General features: G+C 36.7%; 1 protein-coding gene across 4 annotated transcripts in view; it reads left to right on the forward strand.

Annotated features, from left to right (window-relative positions):
• LOC126334706 (sodium-dependent nutrient amino acid transporter 1-like) overlaps nt 1–21759 on the forward strand; it is a 209384-nt gene that overhangs the window by 164551 nt on the left and 23074 nt on the right. For all 4 annotated transcript variants that reach the window (XM_049997214.1, XM_049997216.1, XM_049997215.1 and 1 more), the window contains exons 7-10: nt 440–543; nt 7107–7296; nt 10793–10969; nt 11173–11272. In XM_049997214.1, coding sequence (XP_049853171.1) covers nt 440–543; nt 7107–7296; nt 10793–10969; nt 11173–11272 — 571 coding nt within the window. The remainder of the gene's footprint in view (nt 1–439; nt 544–7106; nt 7297–10792; nt 10970–11172; nt 11273–21759) is intronic.

The following is a 21759-nucleotide window of genomic DNA, read 5'->3' on the forward strand; positions in this document are numbered from 1 at the left end:
GCCTTACAGATGGAGTGAAACACCCTCTAATACAGCTTATGATCTATTTTGCCTTTCACTATGTGACACACATTTGAATGCCTCCACTTTCAAATTGCTGCTTGTCTGGGTTATAAAACTAACACTATTGCATGATATGTGGATCACTTTAACAGTTGTCAGTAAGTCTCAGCTTTGGTGAGAAGACTGTTAACAGTTATGCTCAAAGTAATGCTGATAATAAAAACTCTGCTATGACTGTAAAAATTCCATTTTTTGTAATGTTCTTGGACAATGAAACTGCTTCCATCTAGTAGATGAATCATGTACTATTTTATTCCAGAGACACCTCAGTGGAGGACAACTACTACATATATCTGATTGACATAAATATCCATGAATAAATATTTATTTTCACAAAGTTAAATGTTGAGTGAACTAACAGCTTTTACTCTTACAGGTTTGGTATGAAGCAGTCACTCAAGCATTCTTTTCACTAGGAGTATCATTTGGAACACTTATCATGTATTCCTCATACAATGGCTTCAGCCATAACATTCACAGGTAAGTTCCACATATAGTTTAACTTGTCAATGTGTTATGAACTTCAGTAAACTGCCAGACATAATACCACATAAAAGTATCCAGGCTACTGCCTCACATGTGCTACATCTTCAACTTTAAACTGAGGTACTGGAAGGATGGCAAGAACACTGCCTTAGGCTATTGTAGATTTTTTGTTGTTGTTTTGTTTTAATGTTTCTGCTGCTCAAATATGTGATTATCAGCATACTTACAAATACTTTACATGATGAATATGGTTAAATTATATAAAATAGAGACATGCAAAAGCTAGGTTACATCATGCTTGCTCCCTCCCTCTCTTCCACATTCATGTACACAGTCATCCTCAAGCACATGAAACCAAAAACTTTTAATACAGTCCTTGTTTTAAGATTTACTTTAAAAATTCTAACGCAAGAGTGGAACAAATTAGTCTGGCTGATCAGTTCCATGATAATAGGATGAGCCTGTGATTCTCTACACACACTGAAACAGGAAATAGCAATTCGGGTAAAACAGATTGGTTTACTCATACAGACAGTAATATGTTTAGGACTATGTGCACACAGTTATGCAGTATTGTTAAAGCACTAGAAATAACATGTCCCTGACATAAAATAATGTGTACTTTTGAAAGTTGCATGCATCATATTCCAATTTCAGTAAACTAGATTTTACGTATTACACTCTGGCACAAGAGTTATTTACATATTTTGTTCTGCAATGTGCATTATTATAGAGCAGCAGTGAGGACAGAGATGTTTCGCTTTACAGTGTTTATAAAGCACATGAAACTATTTAGGGTGCTAAGATACACACTTGGACAACTAGAACACACCTAAAAGTTTCATGGATATTTGTTTGAGTTCAGTTTGTAAGCCATAAAACTAGAGTTCTTCCTTAGAAAATATTGGGGGGATTATGGAAACTGTTTTAATCAGTCAAACATGCCTCAATTATGACTTGTCTTTGATTCCTGAGTGGAGCTTCAATCATCATATTGAAAAACCCTTGAAATTATTGCATGTTCCCCAGTTCCCTAAAATTTCTCTAAAACTAAAATCTTATTTCAGACGTTCATCCATACATATAATATACATAATTAAATTCTGACTCAATTAAGTACCAAGACCGATTTGACAAGGTGGTGTTGTGGAAACACTATGTCAAATAATCTCAAATGACAGACTTACTGAAATGACATTTTGCAGAATAACTTTTCACAAGAAGTCTAATGAAGAAATTCAGAAATATTTTATATGATTTGTCTCATATCCCTTATCTCTGTTTGATGAAATCAGTATTGATACACAAAAAAACAAGAATATCTGTTTTATGATTTGTTCAGTACTATTAAAGGGCCAATTGATTTTGAAAAGGCCAAGTTCATAATATTTGAAGGTCTTTTTTTACATAGAGTGGCATGGGAGAAAAAAGAAGTCTTTCCACCAATAATTACAATTATGTACAATACAATGAAAAATAGTATGACAAAGTGGAGAGGAGTACTAAATCATCTGAACAGCTGTGCAAAGGAACGAAAAGACTGTGTCAAATGTCACATTTGATGAGTAAATGTCAGTGAACATGGCAATGGCAGTATTTCTTTCAAACAGACAAACAAACATTATGTCGTCTCTTTGAGTCAAGGTCTTAGAGATGAACAGTTCACTGGTCAGCAGGCTACTGAGGATGCACATACTTCGATTATGGCTATTGCTGTTGATGTGCTCAGCCTCTGATTGCATGGTAGACGGATTGTTGTCGTAAATGAATCAAGTGAGTGTGATATAACTTCATCAATTTTCAAAAAAGTACAATTGAAAGTACTCTAACATTAGAGATAAACATGAACCTACAGAACAAGTAAAGGTATTCAGCAAACCCCATGGTACTTCAGGTGATGTTGATGAGGCAGGAAAAAAAGTTCATAACTGCCTTCAGTTCTGAATAGTTGATGAATCACTAAGTGTGCTGTGCTATGAATTTTTTGAAAAATATTAGAATGAAATCACTTAATCTTGCTTCTCTTCCTCTTACTGAAGCAGCTGACTGCTTGACTGCATTCCCTGAAGATTTGTTTGCAAGTGAAAACATGGTGAAACAATCAACTGGATCCACTGCAGTAGGGCTGGAAGACCTCAGAATTCAATCTCCTGACATTTGCCACTTATAAGGAAGCAGCACCAAAAAGCCATATTCTGCACACATTGCCTTGCTGGTTGCTTATGCTGGTAAAATGACATTATGTGTACTTGTATTTACAAACCACACAAAGGTCACTCTTGTCTCAATGATCAAACTGATGGACTCATTTTTAGTAGAGTTAATTTTGACATAGTTTGTTATGTCATAATGGAAGATGAAGAAAAGATAGCCCTTTATGGGATTAAATATGGAAGAAATAAAGTTACTCCAAACATTTGATAAAGAGGAATTTTGAATAAATGAAGAAAGCTGCTGTAATTTCAAAATAATTTTGTTAATCTAAGCAAAGAACATTGAATGAATTCAATACACTCTCATGACTGGGTGGCTGGATGTGAGTGAGGGAACTCAACATGCAATCATACCTGGTGATGAGTCTCAAGCTCCGCAGGACTACCGCAGAGTTACATAACGTAGATAAAATCTGCATTGCATTGTAGCTGTAGGATTTTTTTGTAGCCCTATATTAGTACAGAATAAACAATATATTGGTTTTTTATTTGTAACATAACTTATCTAATTATGACTATAGTATCATTGAGTTTTGTCCATTTATTTTTTGTAAGCTTATCCCTCTACACATTACACTATAATGTTTTATACATGGCTAAAAGGTTCGCTTGAAAAAGAAAAGGGAAGATCATAATTGGGTAACCAATGTCTTGGCACACTGAAGCTTGCAAGTGTAGCCAGTGAGATTGGTCACAGCTACTCCTCAAATGTGTTCCTTGTCAATGGCATAGCATCTTTGGAATTTCTGGAAACCATATTTGGTGCTCTACAGCTTGACCCTAGGACCCTGTCTTTTAAATGCCATATATTTTACATATTGTAGAGACTAAGGGTTTTTGGTAAAAGCTGCAGTGATTAACTGAGAGAAAAACTGAAAACAGTGAGATAATTTCAATGTGAAGTTTTGAAAATAAGATGATGACAATGGAAGTTCCATTTGGAAATTGAGTAAACTCTGATTTTCTGATTAATCATAATGGCAGCATGCTTGAATGATGAAATCAATTTTGAGATGTCCACAAAGTTTTTGAAAGCATCCCCATTTCAGTACCTAGATTTACATTTCCGACACATTGTCCAGTTACAAGTAATGTGAAGAAAAATTGTGATTCTCTTCAGCATTTACAAGAGCATCCAGCACAGCATAAATGCATCCCAGAAAATATTATCAGTGATATTGGAGGTAAATAAATGTTGCACTGAGAATTTGAGGTGGCACAGAAAAGCATGCCATGGCCTATCTGGTAAAAGTGAGCACTCATCAAAGCAGAAGATCCCATTACAGATTCAGGTTTAACACAAATGTTTAGTGAGCACATAGTTATCATTGTAACAGATGTTCAGCATTAATGAATCATATTGAGTACTTCAGTTGCAGCATATTCTGTGTTGGGGGTCTAGTGTGGTGGGGATCCTGTGTACTGTTTCATTTGAGATGGTGCCTAGGTGAATAATATTCTAGAAGAATTCATACATGGTTGGGAGGGAGGGGTAAGAGTGGGGAGCAAATGAGCAGGTGCATTATTAACCTTGTTGATATGTGAAGTCTGTGTAGACAGTGGTACTTCCTCTAAAGGTGTTGTACGAATATCAGAACTATATTGTGCCTGCATAACAGAATTGTCATTAACAGTTGTGGTCAGTTGAAGATTTTCCAGATGATGTCATGCTGCACTGAGCTCTTTGGATGCTTTTTGGATTGCTCATCTTATTGTTTCATTCCCTTGTTTGAGGCATAGAGAATCTAGTCAAGTCTCAAAGTACAGAAACTGGTTTTGTTGCACTTTAGGGAGTGAGTTAAGGGAGTCAAGTAGATGATGCTGATGGTCATCCACTTTGTGAAGCCATTGTGTCTTGGCTGGAAAAGCTGTAGCAAGACTTTGTTGTGCTTACTGGGGTGGCTGCGGCTGATTATGCCAGTGACCTCATGACCAGTGTTGGGTTGAATCTGTACTGTTGGACAGGCCAAATATGAGCCAGAAATGACAGAAAATAACCAACACTGAGTATTGATTTGCTACCACCCACAATTAAAAAGTTCCATGTGACCCTTGTTCTGAACCCCAGGTTCAGAGCTGTAAACGGTGACTGCTCAGTTCTTCATTCCACAGGGCTGTATAACAGAGCTGTCATGTGCTGTGACAGGAGGAGTCAGAAATGTTGCACTTATGTCATTTGTATGAATGCCTCAATGGATAATGGATCCATCACATTCAGCACATATGCACAATCACATCAGATCTCCTGCAGAAATCTCTAAGTAGCGATCATGGATGACATGGAGAGGGACTGTGGATAGTTGGCACTAAATGGGAATGTGGGTCAGCTGAGAAGCATGCTGAGATAGTCCATGTAGTTGCGATCAACACTGTCTCTGGGTGGTGCAGTGGTTAACACAACTGCCTAGTAAGCAGGAGATCCTGGGTTTGAACCCCAGTCCTGCACACATTTTCACTCATCACCTCTGATGCTGCACAATTTCATGGTGGAACCGATATCAATAATCAAAGTGTTGCTGCCTTAAGTGATACACGATACAGAGCCTGCTATTGTTCATGCTGGTGACGTCTGCATTAGTCCCTCGCTACCTAAGTTGAGATGACTTGCATGACAATTGTGGTTCATTGCTCCTGTCATGAGCCATGCAGCCCTTTTGAGTGTGCAGGGTGAATGGCTGCTGTGATCCACATTCCTGAATTGTGGATGATACCAGGAAAGGTGCCAGGTGGTGGCTTGGGGGTGTGTGATTGCCACTATGTTTTGTTGACACAGCTGTGTGAAGGTTGTTGCTCCGGATGGAGGTTGTAATGTCACAGTTGGTGGTGTCAGGTACAGTTGGGCCAGTTTGCTTGTCACAGCTAGTAGTGCACACCAAGACTGGTGCTGCTGTCCATGCAGTGGTGTTGTTGTCAACTAAACTGATGTATTGTCAGTGCTGGATTACCATGAGTATTCTACCGGCCAATGTAAGTCTGCAGTCCAAAACTTCCTACTTGTTGGTAATCATGGCAAGTGGTACCTGAGATGGCAGTTTGGCTGCCCACAAAGTCCAGAGCTTGTGATCAGACATCAATTGAGAGTAAAATTACATTCTTAACCAGTGCTGAAGTTGTGAAGAGTTCTGCTTGTTAACTGTTCATTATAAAGATCTTGTTGTAATGGCTCTTCTGGTGTACTGGAGAGGTATTGTAGGAGAGCTGATTTCACTGTAAAATATGTCACCTTGTAATGGTGAGAGGATGATGAGACTTACGAATTGTTCATCCATGTGGCTGAGTAGTGCAAAGCGTTTTGCCATGTCACTGTTGACATCATGTGTGGTGAAGATGCTACCCACTATGGAGAACCAACCAGATGGCTGATTGGGGTATATCAGCGGTAGTTTGGGGTGAACACTAAAGTGGTTGGATGCGACATCAGTCCATAGTTGTAGTGGTTTCCATGGAAGAATTGGTAGCGGTAACACAGTTAAAAGGCCCATATCAATACACACTGTGGTTGATAACATGAGCTGACTGTGAGTCTGCATGGATGGCTGTGTAAGCATTTGGTCAAAAATTCGTTAGCATGGTGTGGGAGTCACCATTCACAGTGGGCAGTCACAGGTACAATTGGCAAGATAGTAGAGTTTCAGAATTGACCACTTCCAAAATGGAGGTGGCAGCAGCAAAGTCAATCATAGGATGCCACTCTTCAGCATTATTGACAGGTGTCAATGAACTTCATTGGTAAGTATCACTGTCACTTTTAAAGTGACAAACAGTTGGCTCTGGAGCACTGTATGCTGCAGCACTGCACTCATTTGCATAATTCATGAATTGCAACACACTATGGTTCCATTGTCACTGCATAGTATTTGGTTGAATACGTATGTACCATAATTCATGATCGTTCTGGGTCACCGATGTAGATGCATACAGTAGAGGACCTTATACAACACAATGCGGTATATAATTTGCTATATTATACATAATTAATAGATAATGAGAAAAAGCATCTATGCTCTGGAACCATAGAAAGCTCTGTCACTGCATAAATGACACCAAGGATTGTCTGTCATGAAGCAGCGTTGATAGCCAGCAGGGTTACATAACATGGCATCCCCACAGTAACAACCACCCTGTGATGCTGGCTGCTGCCCTCTTTATGTACATTTGTTATTGTCTTGTAGTCCTACTTAGGCAATTATCTAAGGTAGATTGCAAGCAATCTCCTTTATAAACTGACTATATTTTCCTATCAACTGGCATATTGTATATAGCATGTACAACAGTATTAACTATTAATCTTTAATATTTTATACAAAATTGTCAGTTAGCAAACATGTTTTTAATTCATTTCAGGGATGCAATAATTGTAACAACAATGGACACCTTCACAAGTCTCCTAGCAGGTTGCACAATTTTTGCAATACTTGGAAATTTGAAATATGAAACAAATGCATCTGATATTGATGCAGTTGCAAAAAAGGGGGCAGAACTTGCCTTTGTGTCTTACCCAGAAGCTATTGCTAAGTTTGATTTTGTTCCCCAGGTAAGAATAGCCAGTAATAAATAATTGATTTATGGTAATACAAAGAAATACATATTATATCAAGTTATCTATAACAAAGTACTTGTCAAGTTGAAACACATTAATAAAGCAGAAGTTCAGCAACCTAAACAGTAATGCAAACTACCAATTCTCACATATGCCCAGTCTATAAAGTTTACTGATTTAACTATACATTCAGTCAGCCATCAAAGAACCTATCATGAACGAAAACCTTCAGTGATCTGAAATGCCTTGAGGTACATATGCCTAAGATTTTGTTTCAGTGCTCTGTAATAACAACAGTTTATGCCTACAGTATAGTGTAGGACTCCTGTCTAAAGGACCCTACAAATGTAGAAGAGTTGTGGAGACATTCTACAACACCTTCACTATTTACAGTCATTCATTATCCTGCTGGAAAATGATCTCTAAAAGCTATCAAATGAGTATTACTTGCAGCTTCTGAAAATCATGCACATGACACTGCACTATCACTGTCCCTAACATTACACTACGTTTCCCAGTGTGTCATATACAGTAAAACAAATATCATATTGGGATTAAATGTCACCCAGCAATAAACACAGCCTTCCATACTTGTATATGAGTATCAGTGCAGAGAAAACATAATGTTAATTCACTCCATGAAACAGTGTCCCTTTGGCAGTATGGTAGAGTACAGTTTCACAATGTCATTTAACAAAAGGTAAAGTAAAATAGTGCTTACATATCTGGTACTGCCTTGTATACAAGAAAAATGTCAGTTCTCATGTTATGCTAAAGGCCCCACATATGACTGATGACTTGGTAAACACTTGTGTTACTGAAATCAATCTTTATATTAATATTTGCTTTACTTTACATACAATTTATGTTAATGAAAGCCATGGTGTTAGGTTTTCCTATCGAACTGTCAAGATTTTGTTTCAGTATTGTAGAGCATTTAGATTAAAATTTTGAGTTTTCTTTTGCTATTTTTTACTTTTACATCACTGTTAAAAATTTTTCCCATTACCCAAAACTCACTGAACTACTGATAACCTGAATCTGGCATGAATGAGGTGAGAAACTGTTACACCAGCTATGAGATTGGTAGGATATATCGGTAACTTTGATGATGAATTTTTGATACTACAACTGTGTATTCAGTATTCAGGATATTAATGATAGTATCTGTTAAAAAAGATGAGTAAATAAAATACTATGTTTAAGATAGAATAGTTTTTTTAGTGAAATAAAGAAATGTCTGTATTTTCTTTTAAAAAGTAGAAATTTAACATTTTTTCAAATAAAATTCAAACACAATTATAGCTCAATCAGTTAATTAAAGTAGCTATATTATCTTCTAAATATGAAAACAGGAAAAAATAACTTTAGAGTCTTTGAGCACAATTAGCACAGCACCAACATTACACCTAAAAATCAGCACATTCTCCACACATAAAAATTACATGCTCCATATATATAGGATTCTCACACGTCAAACAGCAATGTTTTGTTTGCCTATCTTTTTTCCAAGAGAGTCACCAAACTTGAAATATCTTCCAGACATTATTTTGGGAACTGATGATGAAGGTTCTCCCAGTTGATCAGCAATCCTCTTTCGAGTTTCCCTTGGAAGATGTATATTTTGTTGTCTAACATGAAGACCATCATTTACCAGATTCAAACCTAAATTATGAATGAAATCTTCACACTCTATGTGTGATTTGTCACTTATGTTATTTTCTCTGTAGATTATGATGCCATTTATGGCAGCCATATTGAGTATATTGTAACAAATCGTCTTAAGCTAATGTTTGCCGTTGCGAGAAACATCATAAGTGGCACGCATTTCATCTGGAACATCAACACTAGCTTTAGTTGCATTATAATAAGTCATGATTTCCAGTTTTCTTTTATCACCTGTCAATTGGCCTATATTTTTGTCATGGTGTAAAGTTGACATAACCAGCACAACTTTATTACTTTTAGATATGTAGGACACAAGTGTAATGTCATTCTGGAACCCAAATTGAGAGCTTTTTAGTCTGTTCCTTTTTCGAAAATAACAGGTACACTTGTCTTGTTTTTACAGACTGTGCCAACAAAATTAAATGAAAGTTCTTTCAAGAAATGAATCAATTACTGAATGTCAAATTTGTCAAATTCCTACTTGTTTTTGTTACTGGTTCCACTAAACAGTTTATGATATCATACACTTTATTACACAGTTGGTGATGTCCTAGTGGTTGTTTCCCCATGTATACTTCCTGTTTGAGGCTCTTTGCATCCACAAGAGCATGTACTTTCAGAAAAATAATCAAAAATATCTCTTACAGCAACTAGATTCTCAGTCCTTTTTCTTTTGTCTCATGTGTTCTTATCATTGCATCTCAAAAGTTTTGGAGGAAGTAAAACCTCTGCACTGACACCATAGTCCTGTACCACCCGTACATGACAAATTGATCAAGTTTCATCTACTTGAGTGGTTTATGCCTGCTGTATACAAAGTTCCATAAATGCCTCCAAATCCTCCAAAGTTGCATCCATCTTTCTTGTGGTACTGCTCTTTATTGTTTGGTCATTTTCCTCTTTTATTCCTTATTTTTATTATGTGTATATGTAAATATAGTACTCAACATACTGTTTGTTCTAAAGAGACTCCATATCCAATCTCTGTTTTGGAGAATTAGCTATAATGTTCTAAGAATGAATAAGAATGCTTTGTATGGGACAATTCTTCATCCATTTTGTACCAGCTTTGGATGTATAAAAAATCCCACATACCTCAGGTGGCTTACTAGGAGCAGCTGATGCAGTTTTTCCCTCTTCTGAATCATTCATATACCCTCCTACTCTGAATCACTTTCTTCAATTCTTCGAGAAACACAGTCAATCTCTTCTTTGCTCTCAGTCAAAAGAATTATCTCTTGGATAGTTTTCTAAAACTTTTTCTAATAATTCTTGTTGCTGGTGGTCATAAGATACCTTGAGAAATATGAAATCTAAAAATAAATTAAAGAATACTGTAAATAACTATACCTTATAAATTTGCTGATAAATGTACATAAATAAAATAAACAAAAAATAAATGTAACACTGAGTAAGAGGTCATGTATGACATACCACAGCCATCTTTGCACATGTGTATCTCCCATCAATGCCAGCACAACACCCCCCTCTCTGTTATCTCCAGCTTCTTTGATGATGAGAAATGCATGACAACAATGACATTCAGTAATCTGGCCATAAAAATTTCTCAGTATGCATTCCAAACCTCACTCATGCCAAGTTAATAGCAGAAAATTCATTGGTTGGTAATATTGTATCTATGGATGTATATGTGCTTTTAGGGCTGCTTCTAAATAAGAAAGAGAAGTTTCATTTGCAAGAAACAAAATAGATTATCTGTTAATTAATTAATATTAAAAGATTCTTACTAATATCACAAGTTTCAAAAAAGAATAGGAAGAAAATGTTCAGCTTATATGTACTTCTTCAAATCTTTTTTCAGTTATTCTCTGTACTTTTTTTCCTGATGTTATTTACACTGGGGATTGGAAGTGCCGTGGCTCTGGAGGCTGCAGTCATGACCATTATATGCGACCAGTTTCCAAAGATCAAACATTGGATTATAGCACTGGTCACATGCATTCTTGGCTTCCTCGCTGGACTTGTATACATCACACCAGTAAGATATATAAACATTTTTGTAGATACATAATTACCATAGTTGTTAACATAATCAGATCAAAAGATTAACAAGTTAATAAGTTTACAGTGTAAGTCAGAAATATTTAAAAATACATGACTGGTTCCCTTATGTAAGTTCGTGTATATTTTTAATGATTTATGAACTGCATCTCCTAAAAATTGCTTTTATTCTCTTTGCAGGGTGGTCAATGGATTTTAACTTTAGTGGATTTCTATGGTGTACAGTTTGTTGTGTTCATTTTAGCAACAATTGAAATGATTGCCATAGCATGGATATATGGTAAGTTAATATAATCATACAGTTATGATTTGCATGTTTCAGTTACTGCAAGTAATCAAAATAACATTTGAAGACAAAAAACAACCTTCTTGTAATCTCAAATAACTATAATAAATATTACTGATTATCAGTGATGATAACAAAAAATAAATAAATAAATAAATTTACACATAATGCTCAATAATCCAAGCATGGGTAGTCTTATCACAGTTGTTTTGAATCTGTCATTAAATATGGGATAATTTTCTGTGGACACTCAAGTAGTGTATCCTGAACACTGAAACTGCAAAAGAAAATTGTCAGATACATGAGTACCACACAGCAAACAGTCTTGTATCCCATTATTTTGGAAACCACAAATCATAACTGTTCCCTCCATATATGTTTATGAAATTATAATCCTCCTACACAACAGACAAAAATTATTTGAGGAGAATCATTCTAACCACATATATAACATGAGGAATAAAAATAATTTTTTCTACTCACACACCATTTGAAATTATATGCATGGACTCCACAGTATACAGTGATGAAAATATATAACAAGTTAATGGGGAAAAACATATTTATATGAAGTCAGAAATTTTAAAAACAAAGCTACAGCAGATTCTGTGGGAGAAATGCTACCATTTAATAGAAGGATTCATTTGAGCAAAAGGTAACTAAGTGCTAGATTTTATTGTATTTATATTTAACATAACTGTATTATTAATATGATGCTGTTTGTTAACATCAACTGTTCTGAGTTTTTATGGCAAAATTTTACTGCTATTTTGACATGTCTCCTGTACCTGAACCATATGATTTAGATTATGTTGTTATGGGACAAATAAACCACAATTCACAAAATTCACAATGTGGAGTGAGTTAAGTTGTACATTAACATGCAGCAGCAGCCATTTCAGATTACTTTGGTGAAGCACACAGACAAAAAATTACAACTGATCTATTCTATCCTCAGTGATGATTATGGAAATGTAAGAAGAAAAGCAACTATTTTGGGAAAAAATTCTCCCAACTTCCTCTTACATTACTCAGATGCTGTTGATTACTTCATATTATTTGTGTAATTTTAATGGCTGCAGTGGCTAGTAGCTGTCAATTTCTTTTATTAGTTTTACAGCCATAATGCTGTCTCACACATCATACAGTTAACAGTATATATTCACAAAATTATCATGCTGTGATCTCACTCATTCCTTCATATATTCTTCTTTCCCTACACATACAGACACACACAAACAAATAAATATTGCAATTATTACTTTTGTACTTCTTATGCATAGACCATCACAGAAAACTTTTTATGCCTTCTTGAGTCACACACTGTCATATCTTTCACATCAGGGAATATCAATAATAATTACATCCTCATGCTACAAGATCACTTATATATCAAGTTCAGCAATTGTTGAAGAAAGATGTCCAATGCAAATTCTTGTTGCTGTGGTCTAGGGGTAGTGTCTTTGACTAGCAAACAAAACGCTCTACAGCCCCAGGTTCAGAATCTGCTACCACTTAAATTTCAATTAATAATCAGCATTCACAGTGGAAGAAGTCACCCTCATTCTGTCAATGGCCTTGTCAAAGAGGGCAGAGGAAAGAACAGCAGTTCAGAGCACACTCTTGTCCTTGAAGGGGAAAACTGCCCCTAAAGGCTGAAGAATCAGGAATGATCAATGGCATGAGGATGCAGAAGGCAATGAAAACCACTGCATTAAAGGCACATGATGTGAATCCACAGGGCATGTGGCCTGTAATTGAATAAGTGTAAAGATGATCTCTTCATTGGAGAAAGATTCCAGAATAGTCTGCCATTAGGATCTCCGGGAGAAGATTGTCAAGTGGGAGGTGACCATGAGAAAAAGACTGAATAATCAACAAAAGGATAATATTCTATGTGTTGGGGTGTGGAATGTCAGAAGTTTTAACATGGTAGGGAAGCTAGAAAATTTGAAAGGACAAATGCAAAGGTTCAGTCTAGACTCAGTAGGGGTCACTGAAGTGAGATGGACGAAGACAAGGATTTCTGGTTGGATGAGTATAGGGTCATATCAACAGCAGCATAAAATGGTATAACAGGACTAGGATTCATTATAAATAGGAAGGTAGGGCAGCAAAAACAATAGTACATGTATACATGCTGGCATCACAAGCTGAATATGAAGATATAGAGGAAGTAAATGAGGATATTGAAGCAGTAAAGGGAGGTGAAAATATAATATTCATGGGGGACTGGAATGGAGTTATATGGGAAGCTCTAGAAGAAATTGTTAGAGGAGAACATGGGCTTGGGACAAGGAATGAGAGAGGTGAAAAACTAATTGAGTTCCGTAATAAATTTCAGTTATTAATAGTGAATACTCTGTTCAAGAATTATGAGAGGAGGAGGTATACTTGGAAAAGGCCAGGTGATATTGGAATGTTTCAGTTACATTACATCATGGTCAGACAGTGATTCTGAAATCAGATACTGGATTGTAAGGCATACCCAGGAGCAGATATGGAATTGATCACAAAGCAGTTGTGATGAAGAGCAGGCTTAAGTTCAAGAGATCAGTCAAGAAGAATCAGACTCCAAAGAATTGCAATACAGAGGTACTAAGGAATGACAAGATACACATGAAGTTCTCTAAGGCTATAGATACAGCAATAGGGAATAGCTCAGTAGGTAGAACAGTTGAAGAGGAATGGACATCACTAAACTGGGCAATCAATAAAGTTGGAAAGAAAAACAAAGAAGGTAGCTGTGAAGAAACCAAGGGTTACAGAAGAAAAACAAAATTTTTGGCAACATTTCTAGGAAGCAGAAATATTGTGATCTATATAAAATCAGTGAAAACACAGTGTAGATTGTGACATTACTTCATTAAAATAAACGTTTTTGGCAGTTTCAGCAACTGAGGCCAATTGACTGCTCTACACATTGTTAACTTCAGCTGATGGTGCTGAAGGAAGATGTCCTAAGCCTAGGCTGAAACTGGTAATTTTAATAAGTACCATCATGATCTAAACTGTTTTTTCAGTGCTGATTGATGAAAAAAGGAAGTATGAAAATGTTCAGGGAAATTCAGGAATACAGAAATACAAGTCACTGAGGAATAAAATAAGTAGACAACACATGTAAGCTGAGATGAAATGATTGCATAAAAATGTGAAGAAACTGAAAAAGAAATGATTGTCGAAAGGACTGATTCTGTTAAAAAAAAACTTTTGGTGGAATTAAAAACAAGGGTGGTAACAATAAGAGTACCACAGGAATTCCACTGTTACAAGCATAAGAGAGAGAGGATAGGTGGAAAAGAGCACATTGGAGGCCTCTCTGAGAGGAAGATTTGTCTGATGTGATAGAAGACAAAACAGTTCATTTAGAAGAGATAGGGTTCAAAAATGGTTCAAATGGCTCTGAGCGCTATGAGACTTAACATCTGAGGTCATCAGTCCCCTAGAACTTAGAACTAGTTAAACCTAACTAACGTAGGGACATCACAAGCATCCATGCCCGAGGCAGGATTCGAACCTGAGATCATAGCGGTCCCGTGGTTTCAGACTGAATCACCTATAACCGCTTGGCCACACTGGCCGGCAAGAGATAGGGGATCCAGTATTAGAATCAGAATTTAATAGAACTTTGGAGGAGTTAAGATCAAATAAGGCACAAGGGGGAGATAACATTCCATCATAATTTCTAAAATCATTGGAGGAAGTGGCAACAAAGTGATTATTCAGGTTGGTCTGTAGAATGTATGAGTCCGGCAATATACCAGCTGATTTTTGGAAAAATATCATCCACACAGTTCCAAAGACTGCAAGAGCTGACAAGTGCTAGAATTGCCACACAATCAGCTTAACAGCTCATGCATCCAGTTGCTGACAAAAATAATAAACAGAAGAATGGAAAAGAAAATTGAGGATGTGTTGGATATCAATCAGTTTGGCTTTACAAAAGATAAAGGTGCCAGAATGGCAATTCTGATGTTGCGGCTGAAGATGTAAGCAAGACTAAAGAAAGATCAGTATACGTTCATACGTATTGTTGACCTGGCCAAAGCTTTTGACAATGTAAAATAGTGCAAGATGGTCCAAATTCTGAGAAAAATAGGGCTAAGCTATAGGGAGAGGGGGGTAATATGTGATATGTACACGTGCCAAGAGCGAAAATAATAAGACTGCAAAACCAAGAACAAATGGCTTGGATTAAAAAGGGTGTAAGACAGGGATGTAGTCTTTCACTCCTACTGTTCAACCTGTACATCAAAGAAGTGATGATAGAAATAAAAGAATGCTTCAAGAGTGGGATTAAAATTCAGGGTGAAAGGATATCAGTGACACCCTGAGTGAAAGTGAAGAAGAATTAAAGGATCTGCTGAATGGGTGAACAATCTAGTGAATACAGAATATGAATTGAGAGTAAATTGAAGAAAGACGATAGGAATAAGAAGTAGCAGAAATGAGAACAGTGAGAAACTTAACATCAGGACTGATGGTCACAAAGTAGATGAATTAAAAAATTCTGCTACCTAGGCAGCGAAACAACCAATGACAGGTGGAGCAGGAAGAACATCAAAAGTAGAATAGCACTGGCAAAAAGGGCATTCCTGGCCTAGAGAAGTTCTAATAATATCAAATATAGGCCTTAATTTGAGGAAGAAATTTCTGAGAATGTACATTTGGAGCAGAGTTTGATAGTGAAACATGAACTGTGGGAAAACCGCAACAGAAGAGAATCGAAGCATATGAGATGTAGCCTTACAGATGAATGTTGAAAATTAGGGGGACTGATAAGGTAAGGAATAAGAAGGTTCTGTGCAGAATGAGAGAAAAGGGATATGTGGAAAACACTGCCAAGGAGATGGGACGGGATGATAAGACATTTGTTAAGACATCAGCGAATAACCTCCAAGGCATCAGAGGGAGCTGTAAGAGGACAATAACTTTAGAGAAAGGCAGAGTTGGAATAAATCCAGCAAATAATTGAGAACATAGGTTGCAGGTGCTACTCTGGGATGAGGAGGTTGGCACAGGAGAAGGAATCTTGTCAGGCAACATTAAACCAGTCAGAAGATTGATGACAAAAAAAGGGACCTTATTGTAAAACTATCTGCTCATCAGAGGCACCCCTACCTAGGCATGCAAGGAGTGCATAGCACCCAGGTGCCAACTCCAAGGAGTTGTGATGACATTTACTACTTTATTTCTTTGTTTGTTGTCCTCAGTGTTGACACACTGCATTGCTACACTGGCTGAAAAATGGGATGTGGAAGTACAACACTGACTACTTTAAATGCTGCAGCTGACAGGTGCACATTTGCATTTCGCAGTACTTTACTTTCACTGTTCGCAACCTCCTCCCCTCCACCCAGTAATACACAGTTATATGGCTAGTGCACTATTGTTTAACTTTCGATAATCCTCATTAATAGGTTGCAGGTGAACATACACATACTGCTACAATAGTTTCCTGATGAAAATCTACAAGCAGTAAAAGCCTAACCACAAAGTTCACAGTTCTTGAAGAATAAAAAGGTACATATGGAGGGGATACTGTCATTGTTTTAACACATGGCCTAATTGTGTTACACTTGTTTCATGGATGCATTGCTGTTGATCCAACCAGCGTAGGTTCCTCATCTGAAACTCGATCGTGGACTGACTGTCTCGGGACCAAAAATTGGGCCCTTTTATATCCTCACAGTAATAGGTGCTGAAATTACAAATCATTCGAAGTTAAACTTACAGAAATTACAATTGAAACTTAACTCCTTCAGTTAACTATAAACATCAAGAAATTGTTTCTTTTGAACAGTTTCCTCGACTGCAAGGGTTAAGCCAAATTATTTATTTACATCATGAGATTAACATATATAGTTACACAAACAATACTTTTGACAAAACTGTTAATTTCTTTGGCTTTGCTAACATGTTTTTGAATAGAGCCAAATAGATCCTTTAAGAATACCTGTAGTTGTTCCTCCAAATGTTTATAAACGGCACAGAATTTATATTTGTATATATCTCAACAATAGAATTTAAGTTACGAAACAATCACTGATTTCTCCCTATATCAAATGAAACCAACTAGGAATAGTCAAAATAAATTAGAAATTCAATTACATACCTAAAGCTAAGCACAAAATTAAATCTGGTGTTAAATTCTTTAAAACTGAGGGCCAACCTTTTTGTTATATGAAAATGCAGATTATACTCACTTATGTTAATGGTAATTCAAATGAATTTTAAGGAGGCAGATGGCAAAACAAGAGGGGAAGTAAAAATATCCCAGCTTGCTTTGTCACAGGGTGCTGATGATTAAGCAACTGATCGATCACTAAGCTAACTGTTAATTTGCATTCAAAGCTACTTTATTTGGAAATTATAATAAAATTAACATCCAAACTATTTTTTGTATATGAGGGTTGGACACAGCCAGTCTTACACCTGTTTCTGAGCTTTTTTTAAATACGTTTGCCAATTTGAAGTGCCCCTGTACACATCTGTATGGATGTGCAATGTAATGCCCATCTGAAAGACAAATTCCTTTATTTAAAATGGTCCAGGAGGTCTCCGGTTTTTCCCTTGGGAAGAGTTTCCATGTCTCCATAATTAGGTCACAGACATGACAAAATATTCTGATTGACACATGTTTCTGAAAGTCTTTTTCCAATTATGAAACTAAATAAGTCATGATTATATGGGAACATGAGCTTGGAAATCTGTGAAATTGTCTGCATCTGTCTGTCTCCTGACAGTTTGTATCAAATAAAAATTTTATTTTGTCTTCAGTACACCAAAAATAATTAAATAATACTGAAAATTTGTTTTGTTTGTGATCTATGTTGTTAAGAGATATGAAATATAAAACAAATAATATGTAGTCCAAATGCATCACTACTCCAAGTTCACCATTTTCCCCTCTTCCCCCTCCTCAGGCTCAGATAGTGTGGTGTGGCAACTATATATAAAATACATACACTACATAATCAAAAGTATCCAAACACCTGGCTGAAAATGACTTAAAAGTTCATGGCACTCTCCATTGGTGATGCTGGAATTCAATAAACTCTTGACACACCCTTAGCCTTGATGACAGCTTCCACTCTCACAGGCATATGTTCAATCAGGTACTGGAAGGTTTCTTGGGGAATAGCAGCCCATTCTTCATGGAGTGCTGCACTGAAGAGAGGTACTGATGTCAGTTGATGAGGCTTGGCATAAAGCCACCATTCCAAAACATCTCAAAGGTGTTCTATAGGATTCAGGTCAGGACCTTGTGCAGGCCAGTCCATTACAGGGATGTCATTGTTGTGTAACCATTCTGACACAGACCGTGCATTATGAACAGGTGCTCCATTGTGTTGAAAGATGCAGTCCCATCTCCAAATTGTGCTTCAACAGTAGGAAGCAAGAAGGTGCTTAAAACATCAATGTAGGTCTGTACTGTGGTAGTGCTACACAAAACAAGGGGTGCAAGCACTACACACACTGGCTAGATGATGTTCACCGGACAGTAACCATAACCACACCCTGCCATCGGATCGCCACATTGTGTACCGAGATTCATCACTCCACACAACATTCTTCCACCTTTCAATTGTCCAATGTTTGCACTCCTTACACCAAGCGAGGCATCGTTTAGCATTGACTGGCATGATATGCGGCTTATAAGCAGCTGCTCGAATGTGAAATCTTAAGTTTTCTCACCTCCCATCTAGCTGTCATAGTACTTGCAGAGGATTGTGATACAGTTCGGAATTCCTGTGTGATGGTCTGTATAGACGTCTGCCTATTACACATTACAACCTTCGTCAACTGCCGGCTGTCTCTATCAGTCAACTTACAAGGTCGGACCACATGCTTTTGGGCTGTATATGTCCCTTCACATTTCCACTTCACTATCCCATTGGAAACAGCGAACCTAGGGATGTTCAGGAGTGTGGAAATCACATGTACATAGGTAAGATACAAGTGATACCCTATCACCTGACCACGTTCGAAGTCCGCGAGTTCTTCGGAGTTCCCCGTTCTGGTCTCTCATGATGTCTAATGACTACTGAGGTCGCTGATATGGTGTACCTGGCAGTAGGTGGCACCACAATGCACTTAATATGAAAAATGTATGTTTTGGGGGGTGTCCGGATACTTTTGATCACATAGTGCATGTAAGCAAGAGCACTCCCTGTGCACTGAATTCTTGGATGGGTCTTTACTGCCCAAATCGATTAATCATTATTTATTTATTTATTTACATGTCAAGTTCCATACGACCAAATTGAGGAGCAAATCTCCAAGGTCATGGAATGCATCATTACATGAAATTAAAACATAAAAGTAACAATAGATAAAAATAAAATGTTTATGACCCTGAAAAAAGTCAATCCATAAGTTTAAGTAAATTCAATCGACAGTACAACAAGAATCAGCTTACTTCTTCAAGAAACTCCTTGACAGAATAGGAGGAGTGATTCATTAGGAAACTCTTCAGTTTGGATTTGAAAGCACATGGATTACTGCTACGATTTTTGAATTTGAGTGGTAGCTTACTAAAAATGGATGCACCAGTATACTGCACACCTTTCTGCACAAGAGTTAAGTAAGTCTGATCCAAATGCAATTTTGATTTCTGCCAAGTATTAACTAATTGAAACCTGCTTATTCTTGGGAATAAGTTAATATTGTTAACAAGAAATGACAGTGAGGAATACATATATTGAAAGACCAGTGTCAAAATATCCAGACTCATGGACAGGGGTCGACAAGAGTTTAACGAACTTACACCACTTATTGCCCGAACCATCCATTTCTGAACCAAAAATATCCTTTTATAATGGGAAGAGTTACCCCAGAATATAATACCATGTGTCACAAGTGAATGAATTGAAAAGTAGACTAATTTCTGTGTCGAATGATCACTCACTTAAGATACCATTGGAATAGTAAAAATGGTAGTATTAAGTCTTTGAATCCTGAACATGGGCTTTCCACGACAGTATACTATCTATCTGAACACCTAGAAATTTGAACTGTTCAGTTTCACTAATCATATCCCCATTCTGTGAATTAAAACGTCAGGTTTTTTTTGAATTGTGTGTTAGAAACTACAAAAACTGAGTCTTACTGTGATTTAGCATTAGTTAATCATAGATAATTTATTTTTGTGTGTTAAGGATCTTATATGGTCCCAACATGGTGCATTAATGTTAATTGAATTTACATCCCACATACAAATTTTCTCATAAATTATAGAAGCATGATTAACAAGGCGTTCTTTTAGTTTGTTTTTAATATCTGGGGGTCTTTAGTTACCTGTCTGATGTCAACAAGCAATCTATTAAAGACTCCTATCCAGAATATAGAACTCCAGCCTGAACCCATGTCAGGGATACGTAGTCATTAAGGAAATAACCAAGAAAAAAGCAAAAAGCTGACAGAAAAACAATCTTTCAGGACCAGAGATTTTGTCTCCATCAAATGGGGCAGATGATATGGATAAAATTGCATTATTATAAGATTAAATAGGAAATTCACCAATATTCTTACATCACTGGAAACATAGATGAATGAATATAAGAAGAGGCAAATCTCCAAGGAATGCTTGATTAGTAGATAAATGACAGCTTGCCATTTATGTCTTAAATACCCTTTAATAGACCATTACTTAGAGAAATTATCCTGCCAGTCTTTTGTGGAATGAAGTGTAAACTGGTTGAGATAATTATAACATATGTGTGCCCAAACATGAGTTAAGGCATCAGAATGCTCCACTGGTGTTTAATTTACAGCAAATTTAATTTTAAAACAATAATTTATCTAGTATAATGGATATTACAAAGCCAAGGTAGAAATATATAAATAAATCAAAAATTTAAGCTATCATTTTTACTACAGGTATCATCAATAAACAAAGTAATTCATGTGTGAATGTAGACTTTCCCAGCATGTACTACTGATAAAAAGACTATCAAGCTTTCAGCCAGTGTTAGAGTTAAGATACCTTGATATTTTGATAGTGTCATACTTATTTCCTTGTAGAAAAGTGTTGAGAAACTGAATATCTCAATCTTTATAACAAAGATGTATTGCCTCCATCTGGTTGTGTGTGTCAGGGTTTGTAGGCCCAAGAGGAAGAAAGCAAAATGGGTGTATGGAGATATGCGTGAGGTGTGGGCTGGAGACTGCACTCAGATCTCTGCATGGACTTTCTGAATGCGTCTTGACTGCTGGACATTGCTAGGCATGCTCTTCTAATATGGCTGGTAATGCAGGATTCCCTGCTGAACTAAGATGGTATTCTACAGCCCTACTGACTATATTATTGTTGATCCTTATATCTATGGATTTCTTTATAATGCTGTCCCAATAGCAAGTTGCTCAGCATAGTAACTTGGTTTTCTCAAAGTCAAAAGTGTGATATTTGTCTATGCTATGCTCTCCCAATGAAGATTTCTCTACGTTCCAGAGTTGTATACAGTTGATGTGTTTCTTAC

Source organism: Schistocerca gregaria, chromosome 2 (genome assembly GCF_023897955.1).
Source record: "Schistocerca gregaria isolate iqSchGreg1 chromosome 2, iqSchGreg1.2, whole genome shotgun sequence".
NCBI lineage: Eukaryota > Metazoa > Arthropoda > Insecta > Orthoptera > Acrididae > Schistocerca > Schistocerca gregaria.